The 13142-nt window shown below is 50.3% G+C and overlaps 1 protein-coding gene across 2 annotated transcripts; it reads right to left on the bottom strand.

Annotated features, from left to right (window-relative positions):
- Nucleotides 1–95: 95 nt before the first annotated feature.
- zfp64 (zinc finger protein 64 homolog (mouse)) lies at nucleotides 96–3099 on the bottom strand. Of its 2 annotated transcripts, none has more exons than XM_053849876.1 (6): nucleotides 2922–3099; nucleotides 2564–2838; nucleotides 2250–2396; nucleotides 2128–2190; nucleotides 1810–2061; nucleotides 96–1734 (listed from the first exon to the last, which is right to left on the bottom strand). In XM_053849876.1, the coding sequence occupies exons 2-6, from the start codon at nucleotides 2580–2582 to the stop codon at nucleotides 467–469; spliced, it is 1749 nt and encodes a 582-aa protein (XP_053705851.1). In that variant the 5' UTR covers nucleotides 2583–2838; nucleotides 2922–3099; the 3' UTR covers nucleotides 96–466. The 2 variants fall into 2 exon arrangements, with proteins under 2 accessions (XP_053705851.1, XP_053705850.1); XM_053849875.1 differs by having other exon boundaries at nucleotides 2695–2838.
- Between the last annotated feature and the right edge of the window lie 10043 nt (nucleotides 3100–13142).

Below are 13142 nucleotides of genomic sequence, written 5' to 3'. Positions count from 1 at the left end.
TTCAAGTCAGATTTATTATTAAACCTTTTTTTCTCTATAAACAAACGATGCACTGGAAATTAGACTTGAAATTAATTTTCATTTCAGGAGCCAAACATTTTTTTTCTACTCTTATTTGCTACCAATAAAAGACATAAAAGCACATTATTTTTTATTGTGAAACTTGTTTTTTTTTTTTAAACAAAAAAGCAAAACATTGTAAAATTAAAATACAGAAACATAGTAACAACATAGTGAAAAGGAATTATTTTATCAAGGAATTTAAGGATGGCTATTTTACTTGAAATGTTAGACTTAAAAACAAACTCAGTAAACAAAAACGCAACACATAATACAGAGGAGAAAAAACGAAATAATAAATTCAGAACTTCAGTTTTGAAGTCTGCTCCAAAGGCTTGTCAGTCCCCAGGGGCCGGGGCTTAACACATGACTGCTGACTGGAACAACAATTGTTTATTCTAAATATTCAAGTGTCCATTGCATCACTTGACTCGGCATCGCCCTCTAGTGTCTGAGAGTCGGCATAGAGCTGCTCCAGAGAACTGTGCTGCGGCTGCGGAGTGGACATGATGAGCGGGACGCCGTGGATCACCACGTTCTGCCCGCTCAGGTTGATGTTGGGCACCAGGAGAGACCCGTCCTGGACAGGAGCCGTCCCGTCCTGCTTGTCCAGTAACGGAGAGCCTCCCATGTCGGCTGGCGTGTTGTCAACCGTCACCACGGTGACCTCGGTCCCGCCCTCCTGGATCAGAGCGTTGAGGCGGTCCAGTTCTGAGCAGCTGGTGATGAAAGTCTGCGTGCTGCTGTCGGACTCTGGTGCCGGGATGGCTGTTTGCAGCAGGGCCTGGTGGAGCGGGTTCTGGTCCTCAGAGCTCAGGTGAGCCAAAAGGACAGTCTGTGGTTCCAGGGCAGGTTCTGTGCTCAGGTCTACCTGCTGTATCATGGAGTTCACCACCAGGTCCTGGTGCTCAGCGCTCAGCAGAACCATCTTGTTGGGACTGTCCGGCATGCTCTCCTGACCCGAGGACTGCGACATGATAATTTTGAACTGCGGTAAAGTGGTCAGAGTCTCTGGTGTGACCCGGTTCTGGGTCTTCGCCAGGTCCACTTGTGCTGCAGAGACTTTGTGCTGCTTCTTGTGACTCCTCAGCGAGTCTTCCCGCACAAATGAGGCGCTGCAGGAGTCGCAGGCGAACGCTCGAGCGGCGTCCAGCTTGGCCCGGTACCGGGAGCTCACGGGTCTCGGCGAGTCTCCTCCTCTGCTGCTGGAGCTGCAGCTGCCGGCCCCGCCTCCCTTCTCAGCGGCGTCTGCATGGAATTTCCTGCTGTGGATGAGCAGGTTGCTGCGCTGCTTGGAGGCGAAGCTGCAGTGCTGGCACTTGAAGGGCCGCTCCTCAGAGTGGACCCGCTCGTGGACTCGGAGCGCCCCCTTGCTGGAGCAGGAGTACGAGCACTTGGAGCAGCGGACAGGCTGCGAGGGCTGGTGCTCTCGGGCGTGCTGCCGCAGCGCCGTTCTGTTGGCGCAGGTGAAGTCGCATAGCTGACAGCAGAAGGAGTTCTCTGTGGCGTGCTTGATCTGCACATGAGACTTGAGGTTCCCCTTCATGGCACAGCGATAGTCGCAGAAGTCGCATTTGTAAGGCTTCTCACCCGAGTGGATCCGGACGTGCCGCTTCAAGTCCGAGTTGATCTTGAACTTGGCGTCGCACTGCTGGCACTGGAACGGGGCGTCGCCTGCCAACATGGAAGCACATGAAGAGGTCAGTGTTGCGCACTTGAGCTGGGGTCACCTGCTGCCGCGCGGCGCACCGGTGTGTGAGCGCAGGTGGACAGTGAGCTGGCTGGAGTTCCGGCTGGCGTACGGGCAGATCTGGCACTTGAAGGGTCTCTCGTCAAAGTGGATGCGCAGATGCTTCTTGAGGCTGCTGCTGTCTGCGGCTGCGTAAGGACACAGCTTGCACTTGTGCGGCTTCTCGCCCGTGTGAGAGCGACTGTGCATGTTGAGTTTGTCCCGCCGACTGAAGCGTTTGTGGCAGAGCTCGCACTCGAATGGCTTCTCTCCTGCACAACAGCGTCAGGGCAGGTTGACACAGCAGGTTTTGGTTGGGTGTCATGAGATGACCATACCAGTGTGAGTCTTCAGGTGCCTCTCCATGTCTTTCTGACCATACTGGGTTTTGAAGGTGCAGCCTGTGGGCGACACGTCAGCTCTCAACCAGTTCATGAGCTGCGCCACGGAAATCACAGACCTGAGAAGCAGCAGCTGTGTCTCTTCAGGGTCAGAGTCGGCTTGAGTTTCTTTGTCGCAGTTTTGGGGGCTTTGCTCAGGATCCGCTTCACACCTCTGGACACGCAGGTCTGGTATGTCTGCTGCAGAACGAACTCAGCACTGGGATCTGGACCGGAAGCAGAAGAGTGAAATCATAAACTGGAAAATAAAACAAACAGAATGAAACTTTTACACACAAAAGTGTTATTTGAAGGAAATCTATACAGAAAAAGGAAAGGAGAATATTAGATGGGTGAGAAATAAAAACGTTTCTGTGTCTGAGTGATGCCTCACCATGACCAGACGGCAACATCCACTGTATCCGCACATTGCTGTTTTCAAAAGTTGTTGAGCGTCCCACTTCTACTTCTACATTGACTCATTTGAAAGCTGTGGCTGAGGTTCCAGTCCCGAGGTGCAGTTACCTGAGAGGTGGCCACCAGGGTCCGACGCAGAGAAGGAGCATCCATGCTGCTTGTGTGCGAGAAACACTTCGAAATGATTGAACTGTTGTTTGCAGAAGCCACAGATGTGGATGTCTGGGCTGACTTCCACCACCAGAGAATGAGCTGCACACACACACGACACATGCAGAGAAAGTTGCTTCTCCCATACGCACACAAGGCTTTCAATGACACTAATGTTTGTTTACCTGCGGAGTTGTACGTCTCCATCTCGTCGCTTCTCCGGGGCATCAATTCCTATTTATGACCCACCTAGAGTAAAAGTGGATCCAATCGACTCGGAACCGGGACACGAAAACCAATAGCAAACATTTAACAAGTGAAAATCGCCCAGCTTTGAAAAGACATCTGCGACAACAACACAGCAAGACGATCCGCTTTACGACAGACGGCACCGCGTTTACGACAGCCGCTTGCGCCGTAGATCGGAAACAGTAAGCTCTGAATTATTTCTGACAGAGTCAGTCACTCGCAGATATGTAGTCTAAGCTTAAGATTTGTGCGATTCATTATCCAGCCATTCCAATGAATACACATAAATAAACCGATTGATACTTCATATATATTACAACAAGTCACCTAATGATGACATTTGGTTTCCTCTTGTGTCTTTGAGTGATTTAAATGAATGGAATTTGAAATACACCCATCTACAGAGTAGGCTCCATATTTCTGTGAGTGTGGTGAATCATCTTCTGAGGTTCACATCCTGTAGATTTTATTTTATTTCTGCATTAGTGGTGATCGTCCCATCCAGGTCAGAGATGAGATCCAGCCCAGGTGAGGTGTTGCAGGGCTGTTGTTCATGAGTGAGGGAAGGATGGAGGTGAACAAAAACATTCAGTGCAGTGTCTGCAAGAGCAGAGCCAAAGGACAAAGAGAAGCCGGCTGTGAGACTAGTTGGGATGTGCTCGTCTGGGAGGAGGACCCGGGGCAGACCCGGCGCACACAGGCTTCAGCAGAGCACACAGTAAGATCTTCCAGCCACTTTGTAGATGAATCACCTGGAAACTACTCTGATTGTTTCTCAGGGCTCGGTCCTCATTCCATGGTTCCTCTCATTATATTTTGACTTCTGATCTCATGATGTATTCTCTCCTCCTCCACCAATATTTGAGCTTCATCCTTTTCCCGTGTGTGTTTGTGACTTTGCCAACAACGATCACCTTCACAGGCGCCGCTCCGCTCTTCACACTGGAACCTTTGAAGTGCAGCTAAATTACCGACTTGTTGGGCGAGCGCGTGAATGAAAGAGTCTTTTTTACAGCAGAAGCGTGGTGCGGGAGTGAATAAGCCATGAAAGTGACTGACACATAGCTCCATTTTCACTGGCAGCTCCTTAACTGCCTGATTGCCACTGTGAAGCTCCGGAATTTCCTTACCACGACTTTCCCGCTCGCAAACGCACATCACTGATTCCTTCACTGCTGAAACAGCACATCTAGACAGGACACACACACACACACACGCACACACACACACACACACACACACCGTTTGTCTTTCTACACCAGTCTTTCTCACATAAACCTGATTTTTGTTCTCATAATTTTGCTTTTGTTTTCAGTTATATATTGTGTTCAACATGCTGGACATGGAGATTTAATTCCAGGTGATTCATTGAAGTTCATGGCCATGAGGCTCAGTGAAGGTCAGAGACAGAACTTGCTGTGGCAACCCTGGAGATGTTCTCCCATTTGCAACCAGAGTCAATGCATCTTGAGTCAAAGGAGTCACGGCGTTTTAAGGCTGGACTCTGTCTCAGTTTTGGGCAAAAGTGGGCTGATGTCGGTCGCTTCGGGTTCCACGGTTCCTCCACCTCTTGACCACATCCACCTGTAACAGTGATTTTCTGCTGCTTTCACGCACAACAATGGGAGCGGTGGGTGTGTGCGGGGGAGTCTGTCACATCACGTCCCTTCCCGAGCCTCTCCAGCTGCTTACAGTTGCTTAATGGCTCGGCGCTGTCACGAGGCATCACAGGCCTCCGCCACAGCGGCGCGGCAGACGCTTTAATTGCGCTTGTCAACAGCAGATGCAGCAACCGTCCAGTTGGGGGCAGCGTGACGACACCTCCCGCGCTGCAGGATCCGGAGGACCCCCGCCCTCATCCCCAGAATCATATTTAGACATAAAATATTTATCAGCCTTTGTCACCTTCGGGCCGGCGGCGGCTCGCCACACGGCAGCAGCAGGTCGCGCGTGTGTGTGTGTGTTTAATTATTCATGTCTTTTCTTCTCTCTTCAGGACGACTGTTGGAGATGAGCTGAGAGGACCTCTGATGGTGATGTGTGAGTGGGCACTGGAGTTGGTGTCAGTCATGACCTCCAGTGACCCCGCTGACCCGTGTGAACCGCTCTTGACTCTCTTCCAGCCCTGCATCGGTCAGATTCCTGCAGCTCTGACCGGCTGGCACACACCCACACCCACACCCACACACACACGGACGTGGCGGGCCTTTTGTGCGTGACAAGTGATGCAGATGACGGAGCGGCGGGCGAGTCGGACGCAGCAGCAGAAGCACAAGAAGACGATTTAAAGGCTTAAAAGATGCTGTAATTCAGCGTTCCTTCAGCAGGCGGTGGAGAGCACAGCAGCTTCCAGGCTTCAGTGCAGCCGCTGACATTTTGGAACCAGTGGGTCAGCAAAAAGGAGCAGCCGCAGAAATGGATCAAAAGCAGCGGGTGTTCTGATGAGACTGTATAATTGTGTGTTGGACCAAGCCCTTGTTAGAGGGTCACATCTGTGTCTGTTGGGAAGAGGAGAGTCACCAGTCCGAGTCCAACTTGAGTCATAGGGAATGACTCAGATGTGTGGGATACAGTGTGCAAAAGAGTCCAACCTGCTCCCTGTTTGACAGACCGTGGTGCAGGGATGCTAGCCAGCGCCATGTGACTGATACATCACATCTGAGAAGCTCGGTCACCTGGATTCCCTCTCATCTGTGCCACACCGTGGCTCTCGGGGAGCCACACAGGCATTTGAGGATCAGCCGTCACCAATAGTCTGCTGAGGAGTCCAGGTTCAAGTGATGCAACGTTCGCTCAGCTGATGAGTGAGATGATGTGAAGACAATCTCAACTCAGCATCAGTTGGCTCCGGGGAGCCCTCTAGTGGCCACCATCAGAGTCGTGGGTCACTCGACTGAGCAGGAACTGCTGCATGTGAGACCAACAAAGGCAATAGCTGAAGTCCAGGCCTGCCTCCTGTCTCCTCCTGCCACTGCTGTCTCCTGCTCACTGGGCCTTCAGCGACGGGCTGAGGAGGGAGTGGAGCTGGAATCAGGAGAGTTGGACAGATAAGGGGCTAATTCCGCCCCAACACACACACACAGCATCATCATCATCATCATCACCACCATCATCGTCGTCACAGCAGCAGAGCTGGTAATTGGATGGAGGTGTCTGCAGATAATGAAGCCAGAGCTCACACCTGCCAAACAGCAGGGATGTGGCTTGACTGGCCACTTAAATGTGCAGGTCTGGAGGGCAGAGAAGAGCCACGCCGAGCATCCTTGTCATGGCGTCGACCCCCACCCCCGGCTGCAGCCAAGCGGAGGGCGGGAAATGCTGCACCAGCTCTTTTGTTTCTGACTAAAAATCCAGGAGACTTTGGTGACAGAGTTCCGGGCGGGAAGCCTTGTAGCCGTCTCTTAGCAGGCTGTCATCGCTGCCGCTGGGAGGGGAGTCGCACAGATGCGGGAACAGAGGAAAACCGGGATGTGGAAAGTTTACCTGACAGGGTGACAGAGCCGGGGAGCGACACCAATTAGGGAGTTTAGCTCGGAGGAATCTCACCAGGGAACCAAAGCGGCTTGTGAGTCACAGGTACGCGGATCATGGCTGAGGTGAACGGTGAGGTCAACTGGTCACGCTTGACCTCACCGTTCCTTCTTCTAATTTGATCTACTATCCAGCATGGCTGTGGGACGGTGACCAGGACGTCCAGCTTGAGGCTGAGAGATGGGCCATAGTGTGGTGATAAGGTCCAGAAAAGAAACCAGCGTTGGTGGTTAGCCAGTGTTAGCAACAGAGCACCATCTCAAGGACGCCGTGCTCCACAAGCGCTCCTCTTTGCTGGTCTTCCATGAAAATGGTTTGATGTTTAAAGATCGCCTTTCCTGAAATTGTAACTTTTGGATTAGATCCGTGCGTTGGAGATCTTTATCTCCTCATCATCCACCGTGACAGCGACAAGCACGTGCAACTCTAGACGCCTGGCTCGCCGCTCTAATCTTCTATCTGGTTTTGAGTCGTCTGGCTGGACCTGGATCTTCTTTCCGAGTCGCCTCCATAAGCGAATCCCGCGGAAACCGAAAGCTTATCAAGATTAGCAACAAGCCTCGCCGCATGCCGCCGCCCGTCGCGTATTTGTTTGCAGGAAACAGATGATCTTAATTGAAATATTATTTTACCGTTATTTGAATTATAGATGAAGCTGGACCAGATAAAAAATTCCTCATCCATAATTCAGCCGTCCGTAGAAGGATATCAAAGTGCCCGACTTTGATAGAATTTACTGGCCAGGGCCGAGCCGTCCGTCGGCAGACCGTCGCTAATGAGATCGGGGGGTAAAATTGAGAGTGGTGGGCCGGCTGTCACCGGCGAGGTGACGGTTTTAAGACCAAGCAGTGATACTTCATTAATTAACCTTCACATTCTATGTAGATCTGCTCATCAAGATGCAGTTAATTAAAGAAAGGTCAGTGCAAGGGCTGCTGGGAAGCGGCGCTCTCACAATGGAGGGACGGCGCTGCTCCCAGCCTGATAACACGGAGGAGGGGGCCGGGAGGGGGCCGTCGCACACTCGCTGTTTAAATGGCAGGCGACTTGTCACAGTCCGACCGCCGCCGTCAGCTCGGGACGGAGGAGAGGAACGTCTTCGCTGGTGTGTATTATGCATAAAGAGGGAGACGGGACGGCAGAAAAGCGTTAATGGAGAAAAAAAAAACTCGGTGAAAGATTCATCAGGCTCGATGGACGCCATCACGAGTGGAACCACACCAAGATGTTGTGTTTGAGACGCAGAGCGGGACCGAAGTGCAGTAATGGAAGAGTCACAGGAGGCAGACAGGCGTCACTGAACCGGGAGAAATAAACAAAAGTCTCAAACCAAAACGTAACTGAAGTGGGATGAGTCCACATTGGAATAAAGTTCAACAAAAGACGTCACCGAACCGGTAGAATGACTGGGAGGAGAGTCTGTAAATAGAGGAAACAAACACAATGAACAGTAAAACACTAACTAACTACAGTGGTGGTCAAAACAAATGCACGAGCAGGGAAAAGCAACGACAAAGAGAAAAGCAGGAAGCAACACGGAGGAAATAGACAAAGGAAGGCAAAATAAAAAACTCTGAGCAGTAGGGTTTTAGAAAGAGTGAAGAAAAGATAAGTCAACAAACGGATAAATGAATGGTGGAACGGGACCAAGCGAGGAGAGCCAATTGTCCAGGGATACAAGTGAAGTCCATCTGGCACACGTTGCTGGCGTCCAGGTGTTTTTAGGCTGTTGACGCTGACAAATCATGAACTCCAGCCAGGAAGGAGGGAAACACAAAACGGAGGTTACAGAAACCAAAATAAAAACGAATCATGACTCAGATTCAGATTCTATGCTGGAGAGCAGCAGGGAGAGGTGCCTTTCCAGCTGAGCAGGAACCAGCAGTGAGACTCACTAGTCAGGTAGCATCTTCACCAGTGGTTTCATACGATGAGGACGGTGAGGACACATGCAAGTTATCAGTGAGATAAATACATTATCAAGTCAAAATCAAGTGGCTGACAGCCAAAACGTGAAAGTCTGAAAAGGACCTACGAGCTGTGCAAGTGTAAATCGCTCATTGTGTTTGCGAAAGATCTGCAGCCTTCTGCCATCGAGAGGCACCAACTTTCAGCTTGAGGGAAAAACAGCGTTTTTATTCTCTGCGTGGAGGAAGAGTGTTTAAAAGCAGCAGTGGAGGAAGGAGCGCGGTTAAATATTCATCCCTCTCGATCGACAGCATCTATCTTTCAGCATCTGACACTCAGTTGTCCGTCCAGAAGAATCGCGCTTCCTCTGCGACCTCGCTCTGATAAAAGGCTTCACGGCCAGATAAAAGGCCGAGCGACATGAAATAGTCATGTGACGCCCCAAAGTGAGATTCACTTCCCTCGCCTGGGCGACTCCAGGGTCAATCGCTGAGTGCAAATGGCTCGGAGCTCACAAGGATTTAGAAATGAAGATAAATAAGACAATAGTTGGCTTCTGCAGAGTCTTGTCAACTTTTACATCTCCACGTCCATTATTCATGGTTGGGTCGTGGGGGCAGCGGTGAGTTAAGAGCCCCAGAAACCTCCAGCGCTTTTGAGTGTTCCCAGGATGATCATTTCTCCTGCACATAGTGGGTCTGCCCCAGGGCCTCCTCCCACCCAACAGCTCTTGTATCTGGCACTGCAACTGAAGACTCCATTTTCTCCTCACTCATGAACAAAACCCAGAACAAAGTCCTCCCTTTGCTGTCTACCAGATGGATCCAAAACCATCTTGTTCAGAGCTTTAGTCGCTGCTCATGTTGAGCGATCCGGTCAGTGCCCGGTTTCTTGGTCATACCCGGACCTGCAGTGCCTGGACTCATGTCCAAGACAGAGGATTTCCAGAGATGAGACTCTGCTCACTCTGGTGTCACCTCTGTAATGCAGGGAGACCTCCGCCGCCATCCTTGGACCTGTGGTGGCAGGTGATGCAGATCAGCTGCTGTTGAGGAGCTGACGCACAGTAACTGCTGACCCTGGACTCGGTTGCTAGGTGGAGAGACATTACCGCGGGCCTCTGCAATAATTCATGGTGAGAGCGCGGCGAGCCGTCATGTAGCCGCTGACAGAGAGCTGCAGTACTTTATCAGCGCGCCTGTAAATCAGCCGTGTGTGGGTGCAGACGGCAACATTGTTTGATCTCTTTCAGACACTCTAATAATCTGCTGCCCTCTGATTGATACCTTCACACAACAAAGCACATTACAGCCGCAAAGCACAGCAGTGGCCCCAGCCCCTGTGTGTGTGTGTGTGTGTGTGTGTGGTGGTCATCAGTATCGCCAGTGGCCTGGGGAAGTGTGTGTGGGGGGGGCTGTGAATGAGTCTTCTGCACAAACACAGGGTCATTTGGAGTCTCTAAAGCGATGACAGGCTAACGGGTTCAGGAAATGATGTCTGGGTGAGGAGAGGGGGGAGGGAGGCGGGTGAGAGTGAGAGGCAGAAGACGCAGTAAGCAGATCGAGATTGAACTGACCGGCTCAGTGACAGACTTCATGGCTGCTGGACGTCGCTGCACGTCCTCTTTCCATTGTCGTCGTTGTTAGAACACCTGATGTCATCGGCTGTAGAACACACGGATCCATCCACGTGCAACATTCACGTCACAATTTAGAAGCAAAGAAATGAGAGGGAGTCTGTGCTGCACCACTGAGGATGTGACGGACTCACATGTGGCTTGTCACTAACTCTTCAGATGAATGTGCGGGTCTCCCTGTGGTGCAGCCGGGTGGTTTCTCTTGACCAGGCGATGCTGGATCAGCTGTTGACTCAGATACAATGGACAATTCACCTGAAGCCTTGTTCACGAGTGAGGGGAGGACGGAGATGGACAGATGGAGTGGCTGCAGGAGGCTTCCGCGTCCTCTTTTCTTCAACTGCTGCCCCCACGACCCCAGTTCAGATAAGAGGACTGGCACTAATGTTTGTCCGTATTTCATTTGTCTAAGATGCTCGACTAGTGATTGCTACATCAGTGCTTTGCTGTGTGGCCAACACACCGGCGGCAGCACGTGGAGGCACAAACTCCAGGGACTTTGCTCTAAAATGCTGATATTTATTTTTACTTCTCTATTCCTTTCCCGGCGCAGGTCTATCAAATCAACGGCTTCGTCTCTGAATTGCCTCCCGACGGTTCGCCTCGCACAAAAGAAGAGCAATGTTCCGTCCAACAATACCCCATAACATTTGTGCCGCCGACCGTCATCGGTTTGAGTGTGACAGTAGAACATAACTCTCCCGGCGTCGGAACACGGCTCCCAATTATTCAGCTCCAAATTCAATAGCAATTTTCTGCTCAATGAAATAGAGGTTTCAATCTGGGGAGTAATGTCACTTTGGAGAGATTTCCAGAACGACATGTCTGTGAGTGAGTAGACGGACGCGGGAGGATTCATCTCTGCTCCAGGAAATGACACTCGTGTGTGCTGGAGCTTGTCATTTATTGATGAAGAGACGAGCTCTCAGATGTAGCACAATCGGAGATCAGATTTGGAGCTTTTCTCTCCTCGACCTTTTCCAGATATCTCCATTCTGGATGGGACTGTCGAAAACACCAAGGAAGACAGACCTCAGATAGTCATTGGATCAGTGCAGGTCGGAAATACCGGGAGTGAAAAAGAACCTTGTGGAATACTATGAACCCAAGAAAATCACTTCATGTTTGAGAGGCTTGGAAGGATGAAACTCAGGGGAGACACCCTGCGGTGAAACCTTGTTTCAGGTCAGTCACTCTGAAGCTTTCAAAGCTCAGCTGTCTCTCCAGCACAGACAGAGACCTCCTGACTGAATCTCCATCCTGCCTTCACTGGTGAACAAGTGAGTAGCTCACAGTAGCTCTGTTTTGTTGATGGCCTAACACAGACAATGACCACAACAGGAGATCCTGGTCATATCTGGTCCAACAGTAGAACCAGGGAACAGGAGCAGTAGCGTGGCAGTGTGAGCAGGCCCTGGTCATAATGTTTCAGATGAGCATCTCAAAGCTGTGAGAGAACTCACAGACATCATCACGCTTCCCTGGCGGCAGGACACTTCAGCCATCTGATCTGTGATGGGTAAAAACAGGACATCGGCCTGAGGCCTGAACCAAAGTCGCACAACAATAAAAGAAAACGCAATTATAAGCGTGTTTGTGCGAGACGCAGCAGCAGCAGCAGCACGTCCCGGGTAATGAATGTGCGGCGGCGTGTGAGCGCTGAGGCGTGCGCCGGCCCCCCAAAATAAACAGAGAGTGGAAATGATTCTCATTAGTGTTGTTTTCATATTAACTCTCCAGACAAGGTTGACAAAGCCCTCTCGCCGTGCCCAGCTCCTCGGGGACCGGCGCTTCAATGCAGCGAGGGCAGCAGCACCAACACCATTAGCTCCCTCCACACCCCTCCCACCCTGCGAGGAGGAAGGCATTAAGCCCCTGCAACTGTCGTTCATCACCATCCAAACTGCTGCTGAAACCAGCCTCCGTTCTTTGTGTCTGTGTGTTTTGGTGATGGTCGAGTTTGTGTTTTGTGTTGTGCACCTGCGTCGTGCAGGCGTGTAGTTCTGTGTTAGTATATTTTAGCGTGGGGAGATGCCAGTCGCCGTGAAGTATGGTGAAAATGTCTGGAGTAAGTTCTGCATGCGACGGTGAGGTCAGCTGGATGCAACGTGCTCGGTGTGTGATGTGCCATTAGAGTGTGGAGGGCTACACATATCTTGGGGTAATCATAGATAACAAACTGAACTGGAAGAAGAACAGACACCCACTACAGGATGGGCCACAGCTGCCTTTATTTTTTAAAGCGGCTGAGGTCCTTCAATACCTGCAGGAGCATGCTCAGAATGTCCTCTGAGTCTGTGGTGGCCAGTGCTGTCCTCTATTCCAGAGGTGGGCTGTTAAATTTCCTAAAGAATCACATTATAAACTCTGACTGGTGTGAGGGGTCTTCATATATATAAAATATTATTTCAAATCTATTATACTTTAAATTTCCTTTACTAATTCTAACTAACTAATTTTGAGAAAAATATTAAAATGACAAACAAAAAGTTGAAATAAAAATTTAGTCATGAGTGTGTTGTATTTACTGTTGAACCAGTACTGGGTAAAACGGAAACAGGACAAAAAAATGACAACTTATCAGTTGTATAGTTTTAGTCAGACCTCATGAGGGCTGCAAAAACACAGGCAAAGGGCCGCATATGGCCCCTGGGCCGCACTTTATCCAGGTCTGCCCTATGCTGTGGTATATTGGGGCAGCACGCTGTGGCAAGTGGACGCCAACAGACTGAACAAACTGATCCGCAGGGATGCAGACGAAAGCAGCGGAGTTCTTTCAGCACCAGACTGCTCACACCACGATTCACCACAGAGCGTTGCAGGGAATCTTTCCTACCTGTGGCCATCAGACTGTACAACCCCTTCCTCTGAGTCTTAGCTAGTGTCCCTTATGTGCAATAACTCTTCAGCGCAATAACCTGCTCATGTGAATACATTCTTAATACTGTCTAGATGGCTCTTTTATAGTTTGCGCTCAGTACTATATATTATTATGTCTTTATTTTTATTTTTATCTTGCATGTTTGTTGAGTAACATTACATGTTACCCATTCTCTCTGTTTCTTCATTGCTCTTTACTTTA

This window comes from Synchiropus splendidus, chromosome 18, assembly GCF_027744825.2.
Source record: "Synchiropus splendidus isolate RoL2022-P1 chromosome 18, RoL_Sspl_1.0, whole genome shotgun sequence".
Taxonomy (NCBI): Eukaryota; Metazoa; Chordata; class Actinopteri; order Syngnathiformes; family Callionymidae; genus Synchiropus; species Synchiropus splendidus.
Note: the sequence above shows the minus strand (reverse complement) of the source record. Positions and strands in the feature narration are given on the sequence as shown.